This window comes from Salvelinus namaycush, chromosome 4 (assembly GCF_016432855.1).
Source record: "Salvelinus namaycush isolate Seneca chromosome 4, SaNama_1.0, whole genome shotgun sequence".
NCBI classification, from domain to species: Eukaryota; Metazoa; Chordata; class Actinopteri; order Salmoniformes; family Salmonidae; genus Salvelinus; species Salvelinus namaycush.
In genome coordinates this window covers 75963561-75989308 of record NC_052310.1, presented here as the reverse complement: position 1 = coordinate 75989308, position 25748 = coordinate 75963561, and the positions used below count along the sequence as shown (strand labels likewise).

At 40.5% G+C, this 25748-nt stretch overlaps 1 protein-coding gene across 2 annotated transcripts in view; it reads right to left on the bottom strand.

Moving 5' to 3' along the window:
• Nucleotides 1-25405, bottom strand: part of LOC120046833 (phosphatase and actin regulator 2-like) — a 70442-nt gene extending 45037 nt beyond the window's left edge. Inside the window, exon 1 of one of the 2 annotated variants that reach the window (XM_038992379.1) lies at nt 25246-25405. In XM_038992379.1, coding sequence (XP_038848307.1) covers nt 25246-25369 — 124 coding nt within the window. In that variant the 5' untranslated portion in view covers nt 25370-25405. Of the gene's footprint in view, nt 1-7538; nt 7745-25245 lie in introns of those variants that run through there. The other variant, XM_038992380.1, reaches the window with a different exon arrangement.
• Between the last annotated feature and the right edge of the window lie 343 nt (nt 25406-25748).

Sequence of the window (25748 nt, the reverse complement as noted above, 5' to 3'; positions counted from 1 at the left end):
CTAGTAGAATACATCTGGCAGGTGGCCTAGTGGTTAAGAGTGTTGGGTCAGTACCTGAAAGGTTGGTGGTTTGAATCACCCAGCTGAAAAATCTGTTGATGTGCCCTTGAGCAAGGCACTTAACCCTAGTTGCTCTGGATAAGAGCATCTGATAAATTACAAAAAAATAATATGTATATAGAGTAGAATCGAAGACAGATGTATTTGATAGGTCTGAACTGTATCATGTCTGCATGACATTGAGTGAACAAATGACCGGTAACAAGCTAAAGAAATAATCATTATGTCTCAGACAGTGGTTATATATGGCAAGAGTTTCAATGTGAAGAGAAGTACAGCATGAGGCAAGTGTGATTTCCAACAGCTTGAGCTAACACCTCCATTTCAGCTGAGCTTGTTTAAGTCTAACAAGCTTTTGTGACACTGTTTGAGCGCAGGGTTTTGATTTGAACACGACATAATTGTCCATCATTCTAAGGCTAATAATACCTTGTTATGTCATTGCAATGAAAACAACATTTAAAGCGATCAGGCAGCTTTATAGCCCAAATTGTGTTTACACAGGCGACATATAATTTCCAATTTCTAATCATCTTTCCAACAGAGCTCCAGTTCCAAGTTTAAACATCCTACCCATATAAAAACTGATTAGCTATATAAAAACAGATAACTATACAACTATATATATATATATATCATTGCAGATGGCAGTTACCAAACATTGATACGATAAATAAAAACACACAACCATGATAACTAATGATTATTCCCATGAATGACCAGACCAGCAGGGATAACAAGTTCTTGCCTGAGGCCTGACATTCAATATTAAAAAGGCCTTAGGTGATGAGCATTGAATAGTGCAGGAACATATCATACACCACTACAGTAGATCAGTTAATACCTTCCTATCAGACTTTGCTCCTCAACTCTGACAAGGAATTTTAAGTGAATGTTAATTTCTGATGCAAATCAAAGTTTTATTAGAAATATATTTTTCCCTAGCATAAGGGAGGGACAAAACAGTGGACACTGAAGTAGTTGTTAATCAGGTCCTACAAATTTCCCAGAATGACACTCAATACTCCAAACAGCTACGCCAAACTGTTTGGGGCATTTTGGGTTAAGCCTATAGAAGGACTCATAATGTCCTTCCGCAGTTATCACATGTAGCCTCAATTAATCAAGCTAACAAACAAATATGAAAGAGGTGTGGCCCATGAGGGGCCAGCTGCACTCCAAACTTCCGATACCATGGTTTAATTTCCAGATTGATATAAACTAAGAACAATGGGAACGTTACAGCAGGTTCTTTGTGTGGTTAATGGCAGGAAAATCACTAATGTTCACAATTATCACCATTAGACTCTTCAATAAAAAGACTAGAACTGCCTGGGAGAAAATGGACAGTGGCTTCACTTGTTGCTGCTTAGTGGAGAGTTTTAGAGAGGTTGACTATTAGGAAGAACTGATTTAGGACACAGCTTTATATCCACATGACATCAAGTCATTAATAATGTTGTTCTCCTAGCAGATGGGCATTCCGCTGTCACTACTGTCATGTCACCTTTCTTCCATTCTTAGACAAGCTAACTTCATTGACAGAGGAAACAGTAGCCCTTCTCAATTTTTGTTTGGATTGTCTTGTGAATTAATTGATGGTGCTAAACCAACCAAACAATGATTGAGACTGCACTGACAGCACAAACATCTAGGCCATATACAGATAAATGCCCATCTGCTAGGAGAACAACATAATAAATTATGTGTTGTCATGTGGATCTGCTAGCACATTCAGTATACAAAGCCTAAAATTGTGCAGCGTTAATCTCTGTTATAGTCCAGGCAGCAGCTTTCATGTTGAGGTGGAGGTATAACTCACACACAGTATCAAACAACGTACTGCAGGACAACAATAATTCAAACAGCTGCTGGACAGGGGAGAAAATGGTTTAGGGACACAGATGCAGAAAAAAAGTGAATAGTCCTCGGCTCTTGCATTGCCCAAGGAGAATGGCTTGGAGCCATATGAGTCACAGAAAATGGCACCTCAGAATAGCCCCAGTCATACATCAAATCAATCAAATTTTCTTTGTCACATGCGCCGAACACAACAGGTGTAGACCTTGTCGTGAAATGCTTACTTACGACACCTTAACCAACAATGCAGTTCAAGAAAAAGAGTTAAGAAAATATTTACAAAATAAAATAAACTAAAGTAAAAAATTTAATAAAAAGTAACACAATAAAATAACAATAACAAGGCTATATACAGGGGGTACCGGTACCGAGTCAATGTGCAGGAGTACAGGTTAGTCGAGGTAATTGGGGGGGGGGGGGGTAGTATATACCTGTATATAGGTAGTATATACCTGTATATACTAGGTATATACTATCTAGTATATACAGTGCCTTCCAAAAGTATTCACCCCCTTGGTGTTTTTCCTATTTTGTTACATTACAACCTGTAATTTAAATGGATTTTATTTGGATTTCATATAATGGACATACACAAAATAGTCCAAATTGGTGAAGTGAAAGGAAACTGAAAAAATTGAAAAGAAATGAAAAAATTATAAAAAGTTAAAAACTGAAAAGTGGTGTGTGCATATGTATACAGCCCCTTTGCTATGAAGCCCCTAAATAAGATCTGGTGCAACCAATTACTTTCAGAAGTCACATAATTAGTTAAATAAAGTCCACCTGTGTGCAATCTAAGTGTCACATGATCTGTCACATGATCTCAGTATATATACATACACCTGTTCTGAAAGCCCCAGAGTCTGCCACACCACTAAGCAAGGGGCACTATGAAGACCAAGGAGCTCTCCAAACAGGTCAGGGACAAAGCTGTGGAGAAGTACAGATCAGGGTTGGTTATAAAAAATACCTGAAACTTTGAACATCCCACGGAGCACCATTAAATCCATTATTAAAAAATGGAAAGAATATGGCACCACAACAAACCTGCCAAGAGAGAGCCGCCCACCAAAACTCACAGGCAAGGAGGGTATTAATCAGAGAGGCAACAAAGAGACCAAAGATAACCCTGAAGAAGCTGCAGAGCTCCACAGCAGAGATTGGAGTATCTGTCCATAGGACCACTTTAAGCCGTATACTCCACAGAGCTGGGCTTTACGGAAGAGTGGCCAGAAAAAAATAAGCAAACATGTTTGGTGTTCGCCAAAAGGAATGTGGGAGACTCCCCAAACATATGGAAGAAGGAACTCTGGTCAGATGAGACTAAAATTGAACTTTTTGGCCAACAAGGAAAATGCTATGTCTGACGCAAACCCAACACCTCTCATCACCCCAATAACACCATCACCACAGTGAAGCATGGTGGTGGCAGCATCATGCTTTGGGGATGTTTTTCATCGGCAGGGACTGGCAAACTGGTCAGAATTGAAGGATGGCGCTAAATACAGGGAAATTACTGAGGGAAACCTGTTTCAGTCTTCCAGAGATTTGAGACTGGGACGGAGGTTCACCTTCCAGCAGGACAATGACCCTAAGCATACTGCTAAAGCGACACTTGAGTGGTTTAAGGGGAAACATTTAAATGTCTTGGAATGGCCTAGTCAAAGCCCAGACCTCAATCCAATTGAGAATCTGTGGTATGACTTAAAGATTGCTGTACACAAGCGGGAACCCATCCAACTTGAAGGAGCTGGGGCAGCTTTGCCTTGAAGAATGGCCAAAAATCCCAGTGGCTAGATGTGCCAAGCGTATAGAGACATACCCCAAGAGACTTGCAGCTGTAATTGCTGCAAAAGGTGGCTCTACAAAGCATTGACTTTGGGGGGGTGAATAGTTATCCACGCCCAAGTTTTCTGTTTTTTTGTCTTATTTCTTGTTTGTTTCACAATAAAAAAATATTTTGCATCTTCAAAGTGGTAGGCATGTTGTGTAAATCAAATGATACAACCCCCCCAAAATCCATTTTAATTCCAGGTTGTAAGGCAACATAATAGGAAAAATGCCAAGGGGTTGAATAATTTCGCAAGCCACTATTGGTCGTGGATGGCAGGAAGCTTGGCCCCAGTGATGTACAGGGCCGTACACACTACCCTCAGTAGTGCCTTACGGTCGGATGCCGAGCAGTTGCCATACCAGGCGGTGATGCAACCTGTCAGGATGCTCTAGAATAGATGGTGCAGCTGTAGAAGTTTTTGAGGATCTGGGGACCCAAATCTTTTTAGTCTCCTGAGGGGGAAAAGATGTTGTCATGCCCTCTTCATGACTGTGTTGGTGTGTTTTGATCATGATAGTTTGTTGGTGATGTGGACACCAAGGAACTTGAAACTCTCGACCCGCTCCACTACATTTGTCTATTGCTGCGTTTACACAGGGAGCCAATTCCGATCTTTTTCCCAATTATTGGCAAAATAACTGATCTGATGGGTCAAAAGACCAATTAGTGAAGAAAAAAAATGTGGAATTGGGCTGTCTGTGTAAATTTCCTCCATAGACAAATGAATGACTGGGACTATACAGAATCCATCTAAGATTTGAGATGACTTACATGTCATCAGTAGTTCTATATCAGCTTCAGCTGTAATGAGACACCAATCAAGACATTTCAGAGAAAACAAAAGGCCTATAAGACTTTCAAAAAAGGACCAGCATGCCTCAGTCAGGCTGATAATTAATGTTTATGAGGTATCTAGAGAATCAGCCAAAATAAACATCACAGATGGAGTACACAGAAATCATGAATAGTATGAAATTGATACTTCCACAATGCTACATTAGGAGGGTCAAAACACATGTCCGGTCCTATGTGTTTACTGATGCACTTGCCATACAGTTTAGTAAACACTTTTTGTAAACTCCAGGCTGTGACTCATACTGACGGGATTCTAGTTCTGTGATGACGTCATTGGAAAAGAGTCTCATAAGCAAAAACACCAATACTGTTTGGGCCTTCGAAAAACAGAACTTCGAGTAGCCGAATAACATATGATGAAACTACACACCGAATCAAAAAGCATTAATTCACATCCATCTGTTTGCTTTAAATGCGATCAGCCATGCTGTTTGCTCACCAGATGTTTTTCCCATTGTCTTTCTTTATGTGCCACGGGCAACAAGAAAAACATTTGGTCAAGGGGAAATAGGGAGAGGTTTCCTCAGTTGAAGCCACTGGGGAGGGTTTATCCAGTCACTGTGGACGGCTTACACACTTAAACGCCAAGGTTTTTAAGATCACATGCTATTTGACATATAAGAATTTTCTCACATTTTGTGTAATTGACCAAACATGTGAAAAGCTGACATTGTTATTACGAATAGTGAAAATGATGGACTATGATTGCTTATAGGAGGGAAGAGAACAGGAAGAGAACAGGGAGAGAACAATTTTGTTAAAGAGAATACTTGCCTTGCAAGGTAAACTCATAACTATAACACCTTAGGTTATGTTTTATTTATTTAACCAGGTAAGTCAGTTAAGAACAAATTCTTATTTACAATGACGGCCTACCCCAGCCAAACCCTAACCCAGATGACGCTGGGCCAATTGTGCGTCGCCCTATGGGACTCCCAATCACGGCTGGTTGTGATACAGCCTGCAATAGAACCAAGGTCTGTAGTGACACCTCTAGCCCTGAGATGCAGTGCCTTAGACCGCTTCGCCACTCGGAAGCCCCAATGTGGCTGCATTATAAGCTTACTCAGGCCCTGGAGAAGTGAAAAGTCAGGCATGCATTAACTTGTTAGTAATGTTATTGTTGTTGTTTTTTCTCAATATCAAATTGTTTCTGGGTAACAATTAAGTACTTTACTGTGATTCAATACCATAGTACCCTCCAAGCTCATCAGCAAGCTGGAGGCCCTGAGTCTCAACCTCGCCCTGTGCAATTGGGTCCTGGACTTTCTGACGGGCTGCCCCCCAGGTGGTGAAGTTAGGAAACAACATCTCCACTTCGCTGACCCTCAACACTGGGGCCCCACAAGGGTGCGTGCTCAGCCCCCTCCTGTACTCCCTGTTCACCCACAACTGCGTGGCCATGCACGCCTCAAACTCAATCATCAAGTTTGCAGACGACACAACAGTAGTGGGGTTGATTACCAACAACGACGAGACGGCCTACAGGGAAGAGGTGAGGGCACTCGTAGTGTGGTGTCAGGAAAACCACCTCTCACTCAACGTCATCAAAACAGAGATGATCGTGGACTTCAGGAAACAGAAGAGGAAGCAACCCCCTATCCACATCGAAGGGACAGCAGTGGATAAGGTGGAAAGTTGTAAGTTCCTTGGAGTACACCTCACAGACAAACTGAAATGGTCCACCCACACAGACAGTGTGGTGAAGAAGGCGCAACAGTGCATTTCTGACTGCACTGGGCCTTTAAGTAAGCTTTGTGGTTAGTATACTACAGAAGTTGCATCCCTGATCCACCCTGTTGAACATCTCCCACTGCATTAACTGTGCCAATACAGACCATTATTCAACACCACTCACATACCAACTTTGACATCAATACAGTAATGTCTGTTTGCTTGGGCATGTGTGACCGACTGGGTATTGAACCCAGGTTAGGTTGTCGGCAAGACTACTGTGTTATCCCACTGGGCTAAATAGCCTTAAGGCATAAGCTCTTAGGTCTCAGTCAAGGTTAGGTTACTTTTGTGTAGGATAGCTTGTTCACCAAACCTATATGTCCCTGCTCTCTTTTGAAAAGACAACAGATGTGTTGATCAGTATCACTTCCATTAAAGATGTAGTTGATAGCGCTATAGCCCAGGGGTGGGCAAACTTTTTGGCTCAAGGGCCACATCGAGATTGTGAAATTCAACGGAAGGCCACATTTTTTGGGTGACCAATTATTTGTTAAAATCAGTTTGCTGGGGCCTCATGAGTGGCACTGCGGTCTAAGGCACTTTAACGCAGTGCTTGAAGTGACACTACAGACCCGGGTTCGATTATAAATATTTGTATTTTTTTTTTTTGTCTCGCGGGCCAGATTGAAGTGCAAAACATTGATTGTTTGTTCAATAGTGAACTGTTATTGCGCGGTAAAAAAAAATCGAGTACAACACGTACGTCCGCCGAGCCAGAGCTGTGTTGTACTCGATTTTTTACGGGTTAGGGTTAGTTCACTACAATCAATGTTTTGCATGTCTTCCAGTTTGCATTGTCATTTAGTTGTGTCTATATTAAACAGGGTTCAAATATTAGTAATTGTTGAGTCCATCACTGATGACCAAAACGTAACCGTTAGTGATATCCGATTCTTGTAAAAGTAAATGTTACTTTCGTTTCGCCTGATGGAAGACAATTACTTCCAGCAGCTTGTTACATGTACATGTATTCAGAATCAGCTGCAATGATGTAGCTGCATATGCACGAGGACATTGGAGTGATGGAAAATAAGACAAATCCTTTCCGGCAAACCAACTCAAACTTGTTGAAAAGCTACATTTCAATAGGGGTAAAGTTAGAAAAAATTATATAACGAGTGAAAATTGTCAGACATCGACTTCCTAAACAATAAGATAGCGGTACGGGCTTGAACGAGGAAAGCAGACTCACCACCGCTCGCATTTTGAGACAAGGTAGAGACAGACGTCTGGCCCATTCTGTCTTCAATTGACCGAAAAAGCAACAATCACGCGGTCCCCGAGGAACTTTTTTTTTCACCACAAAATCGTAGCCATCGCCTAATCCTAAAGTTCATTTCACCTACTTCAGGCAGTAGACAATTGTTGTGATAAAACTCTTGAAAAAACCCGCTGGGTCTCAAAACCACTGATTCAGCTCAAGAATGCCTGTCATTCCTTTATGCAGATGAGTCTACTACCCGTCAGAGGTCGAGGGGAGGAAGTCTCTGTAGCCTACCTCCCCAACAGCCTTCAACTGAGATGTAGATTCCAGGATTTCATCCATACAGTTTAGAGACATTTTTCTAACACACAGTTACTGACACCACAATATCATTCCAGTGTTCAAGATCTTGAAATTCATGGCAGTTTGATGTTTGCAAACATACATTTCTAAAATCCAAATAATCATGGCATAGTTTTAGTAACTTAGTAATACATATAAAATCAACACACATCTTCAAACAGGTCTTTGAAAACTGAATAGAAAGTTAGTTTAATACTATATTTGGCCAATGGAAATCTTAAATCTACATATTATGGCTACCTGCAAAACTTTCTTACACTGTTACAGCCATCTGAATTGTTCCTCTTAGGCTACGGTTTCCTGAGAAGAAGAACAAAGCCCTGAGTGAGCTTTATGGTCAGTGGGTGGGGCCCTCTCAGGAAAGATCTCCAATTCCTGCCCAGAGCTGACGGAAACCAGCCCTCTCCTGCCTCCAGACCCTCCCTGAGCATTTTGTCACAGGCAGCTACACTGTGAACGCCTCACCATAACCCATCTCCTCGTCCTCCCACCTCCTAAACCGTCCTACTAAACCGTGTACAGTATCTCTGTTATTACAGCACACAAAGGCAGCACTGTACAATGAGCATATGCTGTTACTTTGGCCCTAAAAGCTAATACTAAACTAAAAGATCACCGGCCCTGAGCTTGTTCACACCACTTAAAAATACACCAAAGATGGCTGGCTCTATTTCCTTTCGAGGCATGAGGCTCAACCCCTGAGTGTATCTCTGTTGCAGTGAACTCCAGCTTTTGACATGGGCGATACCATTCTGATGTCATAGTAGTCGCAGGGGCCCTATGGCAGGGGCTCAGCTGACACTCTAGCTGTGTGATGTGTGTTATCAGGAGATAAAATACTTTTACATACCAAAACATGGATATACATGGATATATATTCCATCCAGCACTGTCGCACACACTGATTACAGCCTACATGTTGAGTAAGAGCATTGCCATTGTACATATAGGGAAACTGTGAGTGTAGATACATTGTAATGTGCAAACTACTATATATAGAAGCTCATTTAAATAACTATTGTAATATTGACAAGAGGGATCATTATAATCATGATTAATGACATGAATGTATGTACACAGTAGGGTCTATGGTGAGTTGATAAATACAGAGTATCTGAGAGAGGTTGTAAAAATCCATTGACCTTTGCAGACTGTTTGGTTTAGGTGCAAGGCTGACATCTACTGTTCAATGAACATTCTGTCAACATTGATATTCTAGAAACCACACCATCAATCAATTTAACGGCAAAAAGGTACGGACAAATCTTTAGGTAAAAGGCAAAATCTTTAAGAAAAGTCTTACCAAAATGTCCCAAAGTACATAGAGAAACATAACATTAGCCTTATATTATCAAAGCATTGGCAGTCAGCTTTAAGTAAAGTGGCACATTGCTCTTGAGATGCAAGCCTGCCGTGGCATAGGGAGGAAATCACTAATGACTATAACCAAAGTGCAGTCTAAGTGCATATGGCAGACTAGATCCTCTACCACTCAACCTCTCCACAAGAACCCAAATACAGCCCTATGAATCTATCAATGCTAATACAGCCTCACTACTTATCCCCGGTGCCTTCCTTCAGTTCCTTAATCTATTGATAGGAGATGTTGGCAACACATAGCCTACTTTTACAAATCACTAGGTAAATACTTTAAATACTAGGTTATAATCCGTACAAAAAGTATATTGTTTCAATACGTGAAAGGTAGTTCTGTATGGCCTAATCACTATTCTAGTATCAATTGCTACTCAGTATAATCCTAGTTATTCATTACGAAGAAGGTCCAATAGTAGGAAGGGAAATGGATAATGGATATACAGTACCAGTCAAAAGTTTGGACACACCTACTCATTCAAGGGTTTTTCTTTAGTTTTACTATTTTCTACATTGCAGAATAATAGTGAAGACATCAAAACCATGAAATAACACATATGGAATCATGTAGTAACCAAAAAAGTGTTAAACAAATCAAAATATATTTTAGATTTGAGATTCTTCAAAGTAGCCACTCTTTGCCTTGATGACAGCTTTGCACACTCTTTGCATTCTCTCAAACAGCTTCATGAGGTAGTCACCTGGAATGCATTTCAATTAACACATGTGCCTTTTTAAAAGTTAATTTGTGGAATTTCTTTTTTCTTAATGCGTGTGACAAGGTAGGGGTGGTATCCAGAAGATAGCTCTATTTGGTAAGTACATTTATGTCAAGAACAACTCAAATAAGCAAAGAGAAACGAAGTCCATCATTACTTTAAGACATGAAGGTCAGTCAATACAGAAAATTTCTAAAACTTTGAAAGTTTCTTCAAGTGCAGTCGCAAAAACCATCAAGCGCTATGATGGAACTGGCTCTCATGAGGACCGCCACAGGAAAGGAAGACCCAGAGTTACATCTGCTGCAGAGGATACGTTCATTAGAGTTATCATTCTCAGAAATTGCAGCCTAAATAAATGCTTCACAGAGTTCAAGTAACAGACACATCTCAACATCAACTGTTCAGCGGAGACTGCATGAATCAGGCCTTCATGGTCAAATTGCTGCAAAGAAAACACTACTAAAGGAGACCAGTAAGAAGAATAGACTTGTTTGGGCCAAGAAACACGAGCAATGGACATTCATTCGGTGGAAATCTGTCCTTTGGTCTGATGAATCCAAATTTGAGATTTTTCCAACCGCCGTGTCTTTGTGAGATGCAGAGTAGGTGAACGGATGATCTCCGCATGTGTGGTTCCCACTGTGAAGCATGGAGGAGGAGTTGTGATGGTGTGGGGGTGCATTGCTGTTGACACTGTCTGTGATTTATTTAGAATTCAAGGCACACTTAACCAGCATGGCTACCACATCATTCTGCAGCGATACGTCATCCCATCTGGTTTCGCTTAGTGGGACTATCATTTATTTCTCAACAGGACAATGACCCAAAACACACCTCCAGGGTGTGTAAGAGCTATTTGACCAAGAAGGAGAGTGATGGAGTGCTGCATCAGATGACCTGGCCTCCACAATCAACTGACCTCAACCCAATTGAAATGGTTTGGGATGAGTTGGACCACAAGACTGTTGGAAAAGCATTCCTCATGAAGCTGGTTGAGAGAATGCCAAGAGTGTGCAAAGCTGTCATCAAGGCAAAGGGTGGCTACTTTGAAGTATCTCAAATCTAAAATATATTTGTTTAACACTTTTTGGGTTACTACATGATTCCATATGTGCTATTTCATAGTTTTGATATCTTCAATATTATTCTACAATGTAGAAAATAGTAAAAATAAAGAAAAACCCTGGAATGAGTAGGCGTGTCCACACTTTTGACTGGTACTGTATGTCTTTACGATGTTACAGTATACCCCACTCATTGACTAATGTATATATGTCTTTATGTTGTTACAGTATACCTCACTCATTGACTAATGTATATATGTCTTTATGTTGTTACAGTATACCCCACTCATTGACTAATGTATATATGTCTTTATGTTGTTACAGTATACCTCACTCATTGATCAAAAAGGTAACAGGATGTTCAAGTGGAGGAAAAAGGGAAAGAGTCATAAATGATTAACCAGCAATCTCAGCAAAAATCAAAGGTAATTATTGTTTATGTGGTGGTTCTTAGTTCTTCCTCTTTTTAGATGATTTCTTTATTAACCTCAAACTTCGAGGTGCGTTCCAAAGTGTTGGTAAACTGTGTTTTATATTACCTAGACTGTATCTGTCTAAAATGACAGTAAAACCATACTTCTAATCTGTATTGTAGAGTAGAGAGTATCATACTTTGTCTTTGATGTAGTCTACATTAAGGCGAATATTTTCATAACAACATTTGATACATTCAGATATACTATAGGATCTGTTCTGCATATAGATTAAGTGGAGCAGACAGGGCCATTTGTCCATACAGGTAATTAGATCTGAAGAGCAAAGGTCTAGCTTCTCTATCAAGCACTGGGAAATAATGGGATGTTGTTAGTAGTTGTTAGTCACTGAGTACATTCAGATTACCGGCTGCAGTACAGTACACATTGATGTGAATGTATGTGATGGACCCAGCTAATATGATCTGTTATGGAGGTTTTTAAGAAATGATACATACCACTGCTGCATGCCATTCCATAGCTAGCCACAGGTAAAAGGCAAAAATGACTATCATAATATGAGACAGAGAGGTACAAGCATGTCCTCATCCCAGTGGTAGAGACTTGATGGTAGTTATGTATGAAACACTTTTTTTTTTTTTATGTCATAAAATTGAAACAATTGTATGTTTTGGATGTGCAATTTGCACCATAGTTTGAATTGTCTCACCATTGTCGGACAATTCAAAGTATGCTGCAACCTCAACTTTTCATATAATTTTACATACACAAATCAAAAGTGATTACATACAAATACTGTATGTATGGTATTGTACAGTATGTTGAGAAAACCTTAACATTGACATATCAGAATGGGTTACTTTATACACAGATTAGATTTGACCTTCTCCACAAGCAAACTATTATTGAAACTGATATCAGTTACTTTGTTACTTTGTTTGGATAGCAGGTATCTCTCATTACTGGACCACTTCATTTCCTACACTGAAATGTTGTATGTACTGTATACAATTCAATGCATCATCCTGTCAGTAAGTAGCTTATTTTCCCTGGTCTGGATGGCTCTTATTTTGAAATCTAGGCTATTTATAAATAGCTCATTGCAGAGCGAATCGAGAGCATTATATTTCACAGTGCAGCGACATCGGGGCTGATGATCACATAAAGGTTCAATATGAGAGAGAGGAGAGCAGCAGCAGACAGCCAGAGACAGAGGTCTACCCACCCATTGCTCATCCACATCAAAATAAACCATGACGATGTCGGACTGTTTGTCTTCATTGAAAAATCGCTACCACTATCTGTAGCAAATGACAGATCTGATTTTCCTCAATTAGAATCCAATTGTTCTTGTTCAGACATGCTGCTAAGCTTATTGATGTGTTGTACATTAAAGATGTGGATTGGCTCAAAACCGTCGGCTTAGTGTCATTGACTTTCACGATTCTTACAGTTACTTTGGCTATTTGCACTGTTTGGACTGAGACTGGTCTGTTACTTCATATGCTGTCACACTGTACTAAACCCAGACTGGTCTGTTACTTCATATGCTGTCACACTGTACTAAACCCAGACTGGTCTGTTACTTCATATGCTGTCACACTGTACTAAACCCAGACTGGTCTGTTACTTCATATGCTGTCACACTGTACTAAACCCAGACTGGTCTGTTACTTCATATGCTGTCACAATGTACTAAACCCAGACTGGTCTGTTACTTCATACCCTGTCACTAGCTATGACTAACTCGTCACTAGCTGTGACTAACCTGTCATTAGCTGCGACTACCCTGTCACTAGCTGTGACTAACCTGTCACTAGCTGCGACTACCCTGTCACTAGCTGCGACTAACCTGTCATTAGCTGTGACTAACCTGTCACTAGCTGTGACTAACCTGTCACTAGCTGTGACTAACCTGTCACTAGCTGTGACTACCCTGTCACTAGCTGTGACTACCCTGTCACTAGCTGTGACTATATAATATGTTATGAGATGATGAATATAATATTCTTAGAGGTAATCTCTAAGTGATAAGGCTTTATGTGTATCTTTAAATAATCAAATAAGTACAAAACAAACCAGGTTTTTAAACAATTTAGGCACAAGCTAAGTTATTTAAACAACTCTAATCCAACAAAATGACATTACAGGAATGGGTTTTTGCCTGGCAGTGTTCCCTAAACAGCTGATCTGAATACACAGAGGGAAAGTCAAAAGGTTTCCCCTCAATTAGTAGGGTAGATAGCAATCCCAACCGTCTCTAGGCAACCCTCTACATGTATAGTCCAGGGGCAATGTATCCAACATAGAACATTTAGAGAACTCCTACTACCAACTACTGTAACAGCACACACACAACAATCACAAAGACAATAAATTCTCTCTCACACACAAATACACACAGAAACACAGACACACACAAATACACAGACACACACAGAAACACAGACACACACAGAAACATAGACACACAGAAACACACAGAAACATAGACACACACAGAAACACACAGAAACATAGACACACACAGAAACATAGACACACACAGAAACATAGACACACACAGAAACAAAGACACACAGAAACATAGACACGCAGACACAGACACAGACACACAGACTAAAGGGGACTCACGAGCATGCTCCATGACTGGAAGAAAATGATCACCCTTGTGAGCTGATCCTTTCTTTTCCTCATAACTCTCTTTCCCTCTTTCCCTCCCTCTCGCTCTCCTCCTAGCCCTCTCTCTTTGCCTCCCTCTATCTCTCCCTCCCTCCCTCTCTCCTCCTCCTCTTTCCCTCCCTCTATCTCTCCCTCCCTCTCTCCTCCTCCTCTCTCTCTCTCTTTACCTCCCTCCCTCTCTCCCTCTAACCCTTCCTGTGCAGGGAGCTGGCTCTCTAATGTTCATCAGTGTTCCTTGCTGCATGCCTCTCTGCAGTGGACCTGACCATGAAGCCAGTGGAGGCTGCTGAGGGGAGGACGGCTCATAATAATGGCTGGAATGGAGCAAATGGAATGGCATCAAACACATGGAAACCATGTTTGATGTATTTGATACCATTCCACTGATTCCGCTCCAGCCATTACAACGAGCCTGTTCTCCCCAATTAAGGGGCCAACAACCTCCTGTACATGAAGCAGCCCAGTGAGCACAGTCAGGGGACACAACAACCATTACCTCCATTAGCAAGGCTTGATTGAGCCAGTCTGGAACCATCAAATGGAGCCTCCCTGTCCACTGAGGCTTTTAGCTGCAACCTGAGGCCACAGGGAGGAAGATGGAGAGAGGGGGGGGGGGCTCTGCAACCATCATTAAAGCCAGACTAATTTCATTACTGCTATTCACCTAAAAAAAAATATATTCTCTCTGCACTCCAGACTCCATGTGTCAATACGCATCACGACGTTCAGAGGCAGAATGGAAAGTTATGTGAGGTTGAAGTCGGTGAACAAGTGGGTTTTAAGGGCTGTGTGGAAAATCTCTGAAAAAAACAGTTCAGTCTATTTTGAAGCGCAGTGTTGAAATTAGCCAACGTTCTAAAAGGAATGAGTCATAGTAGCTGATATTTTCTTCTCTGGCAGCAGACACTTCAGAGTGGGCTTTCAGAGAAAAAACACTTGAGGGTATTTAGATCTCTGGCTCAGCCAGGAGTCTATAAGAAGGCTGTAATGGCATTGCACTATAGAACTGAGCAAGCATACAGTATGAAGCCTGGGCAGGTAATAGTACATTTCATTGTTAGGATAATCTCTCATGGACAGATGCAAGTAACCTAATCAAGAATCTTACGCAATAATGCAAGATTTTAGTTCCTGGTGTCCTAGATTATTGTTCGGCTATTGACAAGATAACGACTCCAAGTGCTGCCACTTATGTATTTCACTCACAACCTGTCTAGTCTCCCAGGAACCAGCACCTGATAAGGTAGCTAGTAGCTAAAGAGCCATGGGGGTTGAGATGAGAAGAGGCCTCCAAGGCTTCCAAAAGCTGCCAAGTCCTTAGCCCTTTATGGTCCTAACAAGTCCTTAGCCCTTTATGGTCCTAACAAGTCCGTAGCCCTTTATGGTCCTAACAAGTCCGTAGCCCTTTATGGTCCTAACAAGTCCGTAGCCCTTTATGGTCCTAACAAGTCCGTAGCCCTTTATGGTCCTAACAAGTCCGTAGCCCTTTATGGTCCTAACAAGTCCGTAGCCCTTTATGGTCCTAACAAGTCCGTAGCCCTTTATGGTCCTAACAAATCCGTAGCCCTTTATGGTCCTAACAAATCCTTAGCCCTTTATGGTCCTAACAAGTCCTTAGCCCTTTTTGGCCCCTAACAAGCTTGATGACTAATTTAGAACGTCAAGTAAATTATAGCAATCCGAACAAGGTGCAAACTTGTGCCCTGCTAACTCTCCCTGATGGTGCTACAACTGAACTGCATTATTAAAGGAGCTGCATATACCCAATACTCACATAGGTCATATTTCAGAGTCAAAGTCCATGTTAAATTTCTGCCAGTGTTTCAACACATGATGTAATTGAATGTATTTAATCATTATTGTGTGAACAGCATTATTACAAGTTATGTTGACAATATCCTCTATGTCCTTTTGGTCTTGCGGATATTAATGACCAACAGTGTGACATTAACTGAGCTGGGTTACTGTTTGATAACTAGGTCAGCTCGACTGGGATGGAAATTTCATTTACATAGTTTTGAAAGTGACAGCGGAAACAACTTTTTATTTTTAGACTCTTTAAGGAATGATAAACACAGTGAGCCACTGACCTGGCACAGTCAGGTTGTTGTGTAACTTAAAGTCACACCGTACCGTATTAAAGGTTGAGTTTTACCATGTTGGAACTTATAACCCATGGTCATTGGACAAAGTGTGTGGCCGCAGAATAGATGCAGACCCATGATGACGAGTCATAACTATATATCTATAAAGACATCAAAGCAAAATAAACCTTTTATAAGCAACTGAAAAACATAAGGGAAAATATCCTATCGGCTTTCAAACATAACCAGGGCAGATTGGAAATCACTGATGAAAGAGCCCTCTCACAAACATAACCAGGGCAGCATGGAAATCAGTGATGAAAGAGCCCTCTCACAAACATAACCAGGGCAGCATGGAAATCAGTGATGAAAGACCCCTCTCACAAACATAACCAGGGCAGCATGGAAATCAGTGATGAAAGACCCCTCTCACAAACATAACCAGGGCAGCATGGAAATCAGTGATGAAAGACCCCTCTCACAAACATAACCAGGGCAGCATGGAAATCACTGATGAAAGAGCCCTCTCACAAACATAACCAGGGCAGCATGGAAATCAGTGATGAAAGACCCCTCTCACAAACATAACCAGGGCAGCATGGAAATCAGTGATGAAAGACCCCTCTCACAAAGATAAGCAGGGCAGCATGGAAATCAGTGATGAAAGACCCCTCTCACAAACATAACCAGGGCAGCATGGAAATCAGTGATGAAAGACCCCTCTCACAAAGATAAGCAGGGCAGCATGGAAATCAGTGATGAAAGACCCCTCTCACAAAGATAACCAGGGCAGCATGGAAATCAGTGATGATGTACTTAACCCAGACTGGTCTGTTACTTCATATACTGTCACACTGTACTAAACCCAGACTGGTCTGTTACTTCATATACTGTCACACTGTACTAAACCCAGACTGCTACCCTGGTTACAAAGATAACCAGGGCAGCATGGAAATCAGTGATGAAAGACCCCTCTTACAAAGTGACCCTTTGTGTGTTTGATGCTGAGTCTTTTGGCATCGCCGTCTCACAGGGCCACGATTTTGCATTCAGGGAGCACTTTAGGCTTGGAAAGATGAGCAAGGAAGATGTTCGAGGTGTTTCCCTGCCTCCCCCACAGGTCAGTGGGGGTAAAGCCAGGAATACATGTCTTCTCATGTTGCTGCCTGAGGTACAGGCTCAAAAATACTTATTTACTGTAACGTTATGCAGGGAGACAGAATACTTCATAATGGCAGGCCATTCAAAACAGAGGAGATATTTAAGTTTGAACTCTTTATTCCAGAAGCTTCCCTCTATATGTGTTGATCATCACAACTCAAGATGAGGATATGACTCCAAAATATTGACAATGTAACAGGAATGGAATGGATCTGGAATGAATATCAGCCAAGTGCTCAAATCGATGAGCGGATATGATCGACATCTGAGGGAAGATCATTTCAGGGGAAGGGAATTATGTGATGTTGTTCAGCGGCATTGAAATAGTCCCAGTCAGCTAGAGACAAATTAATATTGCGCTTCAGTCGGAATCACTCTGAACTGATCTTAGTTAGAGGCAGCCATCTGCACCCACACAGCTGCCTGCATAGAGATACTGTATCACGTTCTAATTATATTTTTATGGCCAACTGCTTAGATTACCCCTCTTTCACTTTCAGTTCCTTCCCAGTCTAGAGATTGATTAGTGTCAGAGGAAGATCACTTCCCTTGGCTCCACTCTACCAACACTGCAGTGACTACAGGTCCTTGTGAAGGGTTGTACTTTCCCAGAAAATGGGGTTACCTTAACTAATCCAGTTGTAACCATAGTAATTAACACACAAACATAGCATGTTTTGATGTTCACTGATACTACCTTACCAGACCAGTTAGCCTTGTTGAGAAACCAACAAGACTGCTACAGTACAAACTCTCTCAGAATGTAGTCTGAGAATCATTTACATGATATGCAGTACCAGTCAAAAGTTTGGACGCACCTACTCATTCAAGGGTTTTTCTTTATTTTGACTATTTTTTACATTGTAGAATAATAGTGAAGACGTCAACATTATGAAATAGCACATATGGAACCATGTATTTACCAAAAAAGTGTTAAACAAATCAAAATAGATTTTAGATTCTTTAAAGTAGCCACCCTTTGCCTTGATGACAACTTTGCACACTCTTGGCATTCTCTCAACAAGCTTCACCTGGAATGCTTGTCCAACAGTCTTGAAGGAGTTCCCACATATGCTGAGCACTTGTTGACTGCTTTTCCTTCACTCTGTGGTCAACTCATCCCAACTCATCCCAAACCATCTCAACTGGGTTGAGGTCGGGTGATTGTGGAGGCCAGGTCATCTGATGCAGCACTCCATCACTCTCCTTCTTGGTCAAATAGCCCTTACATAGCATGGAGGTGTGTTTTGGGTCATTGTCCTGTTGAAAAACAAATGATAGTCTCACTAAGCGCAAACCAGATGGGATGACGTATCGCTGCAGAATGCTGTGGTAGCCATGCTAGTTAAGTGTGCCTTGAATTCTAAATAAATCACAGACAGTTTCACCAGCAATGCACCCCCACACCATCACACCTCCTCCCTCATACTTCACAGTGGGAACCACACATTTAGAGATCATCATTTCCACCAGTCTAATGTCCATTGCTTGTGTTTCTTGGCCCAAGCAAGTCTCTTCTTCTTATTGGTGTCCTTTAGTAGTGGTTTCTTTGCAGCAAATCGACCATGAAGGCTTGATTGACGCAGTCTCCTCTGAACAGTTGATGTTGAGATGTGTCTGTTACTCTGAAGCATTTATTTGGGCTGCAATTTCTGAGGCTGGTAACTCTAATGAACTTATCCTCTGCAGCAGATGTAACTCTGGGTCTTCCTTTCCTGTGGCGGTCCTCATGAGACCAGTTTCATCATAGCGCTTGATGGTTTTTGCGACTGCACTTGAAGAAACTTTAAAAGTTCTTGAAATGTTCCGTATTGACTGATCTTCATGTCTTAAAGTAATGATGGACTGTCGTTTTTCTTTGCTTATTTGAGCTGTTCTTGCCATAATATGGACTTGGCATTTTACCAAATAGGGTTATCTTCTGGATACCACCCCTACCTTGTCACAACACAACTGATTGGCTCAAACGCATTAAGAAGGAAAGAAATTCCACAAATTAACTTTTAAAAAGGCACACCTGTTATTTAAAATGCATTCCAGGTGACTACCTCATAAAGCTGGTTGAGAAAATGCCAAGAGAGCCCAAAGCTGTCATCACGGCAAAGAGTGGCTACTTTAAAGAATCTCAAATATAAAATATATTTTGATTTGTTTAACACTTTTTTGGTTACTACATGATTCCATATGTGTTATTTCATAGTTTTAATGTCTTCACTATTATTCTGCAATGTAGAAAATAGTAAAACTAAAGAAAAACCCTGGAATCACTAGGTGTTCTAAAACTTTTGACTGGTACTGTATATTGTTAATGACCTGGCTATGATTGAATGCAATGCTGGATATGTTGGAAACACAATTATGACCAGCTGCATTGTGTTAAACACAGGCAGTAGTAAAGGGCACAGAAAGTGTGATACATAGTAATTTGGAGTGTCAAATTCAAACTGAATGTCTATTTTGGGAGTATTGTCCAGAAAGGGTACAATGTGCACAGCGTGCTACACTGCCTAGCTCCCTTACAGTGTAATTACATGACTAATTGAGTGTAGGGAGGAACAGTATTCAACCCCTCACTGATTCTGAAGGGGCAAAAACCTATAATGATCACAACAAATCATTACTTCCCAGAGCTTCTCTAAGAGTCGGAAACCCCTTCCATTATTATTTGAGAGAGCGTAACAACTCTGAGTTGGAAAGGTCAGAGGTACTCAAATGAGAGACAAAGATTACGCTTTCAAGACAAGTTCTTATTAAGCAAAACAATATATAAATGGTATATTAACTAGATCATTTCCATGTAGGCCTTTATTGTGGTGATGTGTGGCCCTGTACTGTTATATTTATTAGAAGACCACATACTGTATATATATTGAGAAACTGGGTGGTTCCAGCCCTGAATGCTTATTGGCTAAAAGCTGTGGTACATGAGACCGTATACCACGGATATGACAAATCATTTATTTTTACTGTTCTAATGACATTGGTAACCAGTTTATAATAGCAATAAGACACCTCAGGAGTTTGTGGTGTATGGCCAACAGACCATGGCTAAAGGCTGTATCCAGGCACTCTTAAGAACAACTCATAGCCATGGTATATTGGCCATATACCACACCACCTCGTGCCTTATTGCTTTAATATACATTACCGTTCAAAAGTTTGGGGTCACGTAGAAATGTCCTTGTTTTTTAAAGAAAAGCAAATTTTTGGTCCATAAAAATAACATAAAATTGATCAGAAATACAGTTTAGACATTGTTGTAAATGACTATTGTAGCTGGAAATGGCAGATTTTTTATGGAATATCTACATTGGCGTACAGAGGCCCATTATCAGCAACCATCAGTCCTGTGTTCCAATGGCACGTTGTGTTAGCTAATCCAAGTATATCATTTTAAAAGGCTAATTGATCATTAGAAAACCCTTTTGCAATTATGTTAGCACAGCTGAAAACTGTTGTGCTGATTTAAAGAAGCAATAAAACTGGCCTTCTTTAGACTAGTTGAGTATCTGGAGCATCAGCATTTGTGGGTTCGATTACAGGCTCAAAATGGCTATAAACAAAAAACTTTCTTCTGAAACTCGGCAGTCTATTCTTGTTCTGAGAAATGAAGGCTATTCCATGCGAGAAATGGCCAACAAACTGAAGATCTCGTACAACACTGTGTACTACTCCCTTCACAGAACAGCACAAACTGTCTTTAACCAGAATAGAAAGAGGAGTAGGAGTCTCCGGTGCACAACTGAGCAAGAGGACAAGTAGATTAGAGTGTCTAGTTTGAGAAACAGACGCCTCACAAGTCCTCAACTGGCAGCTTCATTAAATAGTACCCGCAAAACACCAGTCTCAACGTCAACAGTGAAGAGGCTACTCTGGGATGCTGGCCTTCTAGGAGCTTTCCCCCCCTCTTGTGGCTATTTGAGAAACTACCAGACAATAGCCAGCATTTCCTGCCATTACTCTACATGTGCTATCACACTTCCTGCTGCAATAAAGTGCAAAGAATGAATGATGGCAATACACAACACAACTTTTGTCTGCAAAATATTTCTAGGTAATGTGATCTAGATAATTTAGTTTCAAGTTATTTTATTAACAAGGCAAGGCAATATCACACAGACACCAATCGGCAGACTTTGGCTAGATACAGACTATGATAATATACAGATGTAGAATCTTAAATTAAACACCCTGTTGCAGGAGGAGTTACCTGCAATGCAGGACATTTAAAACATGTTGTGTATTTGAGGTTTAAAAGGACTTCTGAAGTTTGTAATTTACATTTAGACATTTCTGACTTGATTTTCCCTTAGGAAAAATGTATCAACCCCTACAAAATGTATAATCCACATAATCATTCACATTTCCTGTTGCTGCAGGATTCTTTTCCTGCTGTAGCAAACTGGCTCAAATTAAGATCCTACAGCTGTACTGTAGCATGCATGAATTCAAGATCCACTTAACTAGACTACTCTGAAAGGGCAGATGGACGGAAGTGGAAAACAAAGTTGACTGATGACAGGAAGTGGACTGTCAGTAGACATAATGTACTGATGTGACATTTGATAGAGGAGGCATGGTAAAGCTGGGGACTAATGTCAGTAAATTGTTTGCGAAAGCCTTGACATTGTACGTACTGTATGAGAACCTTATGACCACATCAATGTGAAATATGTGAACATTAAACCCACACAGCTGTGACAGTTAAGAAATAATACGGATATGGTGTTCATAATGCACTTCTGAACGATATGGAATATCTCACAAACAAAGTCCTTCTTCTATAGGAAATAATCTATGTGGAATAAAGAACATGGCCTTTACTGTGACGATGAACAGCCCCTTCTCACCAGAGCCTATTAAACCTCAGAGGAACACAGCTCCATAGGACATCAAGACTAGAGGCATTATAGCTCTTTGAAGGTCTGTGCACTTTGCAGAAATGACAACAGGAAACCACTGCAGCATTGGGCACCTTAGTTCTATGTAAGGGCCATTCTAGAGAAGGGGCCTCAGCAACTTCTCTCTTGGAAACGTGATCTCATTATGCTATCTTTGTCATTGTCAGTTCATGATATCAAGTACATCCATTCATTGAAAAACATGAGGGCAGTGGTGGGAAAAGTACCCAACTGTCATACTTGAGTAAAAGTAAAGATACCTTAATAGAAAATGACTCAAGTAAAAGTAAAAGTCACCCAGTAAAATTCTACTTGAGTAAAAGTATAAAAGTGTTTGGTTTAAAATATACTTAAGTATCAAAAGTATAAATAAAAGTATAAATAATTTCAAATTCCTTGTATTCAGCAAACCAGATGGCACTATTTAATTTTTAATTTATGGAAAGCCACGGGCACACTCCAACACTCATACATAATTGACAAACAAAGCATGTCGGTTTAGTGAGTCCGCCAGATCAGAGGCAGTAGGGATGACCAGTGATGTTCGGTTGATAAGTGCATGAATTTCATTATTTTGCTGTCCTGCTAAGCATTAATAATGTAACAAGTACTTTTGGGTGTCAAGGAAAACGTGTGGAGTAAAAAGTACAATATTTTCTTTAGGAATGTAGTAAAGTAAAAGTAGTCGAAAATATAAATAGTAAAGTATAGTTACGATACCCCAAAAAATGACTTAAGTAGTATTTTTGTTCACTTTACACCACTGTATAAGGGAAATCATATTTTCATGATTGATTGTTAATCAGCAACAACACATTGTTGATCTTTTTAGGTCGAGGCCTGCCTATATTAGATAGAAAACATAAACGTAGGTGTTTTAAAGTTGAAGTTTGTGACTGGAATTACAATGGGGAGCATCAGATGCCTTGCATGTTTAAACAATTATATATATATATATTTACAGTTGAAGTCGGAAGTTTACATACACCTTAGCCAAAAACATTTAAACTCAGTTTTTCACAATTCCTGACATTTAATCCGAGTCAAAAGTCCCTGTTTTAGGTCAGTTAGGATCACCACTTTATTTTAAGAATGTGAAATGTCAGAATAATAGTAGAGAGAATGATTTCTTTCAGCTTTTATTTCATTCATCACATTCCCAGTGGGTCAGAAGTTTACATATACTCAATTAGTATTTGGTAGCATTGCCTTTAAATTGTTTAACTTGGGTCAAACATTTCGGGTAGCCTTCCACAAGCTTCCCACAATAAGTTGGGTGAATTTTGGCCCATTCCTCCTGACAGAGCTGGTGTAACAGTCAGGTTTGTAGGCCTCCTTGCTCGCACACGCTTTTTCAGTTTCGCTCACACATTTTCTATAGGATTGAGGTCAGGGCTTTGTGATGGCCACTCCAATACCTTGACTTTGTTGTCCTTAAGCCATTTTGCCACAACTTTGGAAGTATGCTTGGGGTCATTGTCCATTTGGAAGACCCATTTGCGACCAAGCTTTAACTTCCTGACTGATGTCTTGAGATGTTGCTTCAATATATCCACATAATTTTCCTGCCTCATGATGCCATCTATTTTGTGAAGTGCACCAGTCCCTCCTGCAGCAAAGCACCCCCACAACATGATGCTGCCACACCCGTGCTTCACGGTTGGGATGGTGATCTTCGGCTTGCAAGCCTCCCCCTTTTTCCTCCAAACATAACGATGATCATTATGGCCAAACAGTTCTATTTGTGTTTCATCAGACCAGAGGACATTTCTCCAAAAAGTACAATCTTTGTCCCCATGTGCAATTGCAAACCGTAGTCTGGCTTTTTTATGGTGGTTTTGGAGCAGTGGCTTCTTCCTTGCTGATTGGCCTTTCAAGTTACGTCAATATAGGACTCGTTTTACTGTAGATATAGATACTTTTGTAGCTGTTTCCTCCAGCATCTTCACAAGGTCCTTTGCTGTTTTTCTGGGATTGATTTGCACTTTTCGCACCAAAGTACGTTCATCTCTAGGAACGCATCTCCTTCCAGAGCAATGACGGCTACGTGGTCCCATGGTGTTTATACTTGCGTACTATTGTTTGTACAGATGAATGTGGTACCTTCAGGCACTTGGAAATTGGTCCCAAGGATGAACCAGACTTGTGGAGGTCTACAATTTCTTTTCTGAGGTCTTGGCTGATTTCTTTTAATTTTCCCATGATGTCAAGCAAAGAGGCACGGAGTTTGAAGGTAGGCCTTGAAAGACATCCACAGGTACACATCCAATTGACTCAAATTATGTCAATTAGCCTATCAGAAACTTCTAAAGCCATGACATCATTTCTGGAATTTTCCAAGCTGTTTAAAGGCACAGTCAACTTAGTGTATGTAAACTTCTGACCCACTGGAATTGTGATACAGTGAATTATAAGTGAAATAATCTGTCTGTAAACAATTGTTGGAAAAATGACTTGTGTCATGTACAAAGTAGATGTCCTAACCGACTTGCCAAAACTATAGTTTGTTAACAAGAAATTTGTGGAGTGGTTGAAAAACATATGCCTAAGTGTATGAAACTTCCGACTTCAACTGTATGTAAATATATAATAATAATAATAAAGCCACAATGAAAATGACTGCATATCCTCATTTGATCACAGAGAGGTGTAGCATAATGCATTCAAAAACTTGAATTATGAATCCTATGCATGTCAAGCCCTGCCATTCAATTTCTTCCAAATACACTTTTAACTAACTCTGCTTTCATCTGTGGTACAACCATTTTCAGTGTGTTTCATTAAGTTCTATCTTTTTCATTTTGACTGCAATAATTAACGATTATTTAAACTTAAGCAAACAAAACAAAATTTGCGAAATATGGACGAGGTTATACATATTTGGCGCGTGTAGGCTATTGAAATACTCACCTGAACGTGCGCCTCGCAGTCTGAACAATATTCTCGACCTGAAACCAGAAGTGTCACTGTGAGAACGAACTCTGCAAATCGGAGAGAACGTCTTCAAATCGGGGAAACTGTCTTCATTGGCCATCTGATCGATAGAACACCGAGCGATATATACAGTATTGTGGGGTGTGCTGAAAGTGACAGGGGACAGCGACAGCTTTTTAGAAGATCAGTAACCCCTCCCCTCGACTTGTTGTTCCGCTCTAGAAGATTGCTGTAGAATTCACTCAATTCACTTTCAATGTACTTGTACAAAAATACAGTATTTGGGTTAATAGTGTGTCATAAAGTTGGGAATTAAGAAGATATGAGAGAGGGAATATGATCTGTCTAAAAAAAATGACCAAATAAATAAATATATAGCAACACCCCTCCTTCACTTGCTGTTCCGCCCTAGAAGATTGTTGTTGATACAATGTTGAGAGTGGGCCTGTCTATTCAAAGAACAATTTTACAGAGAATAT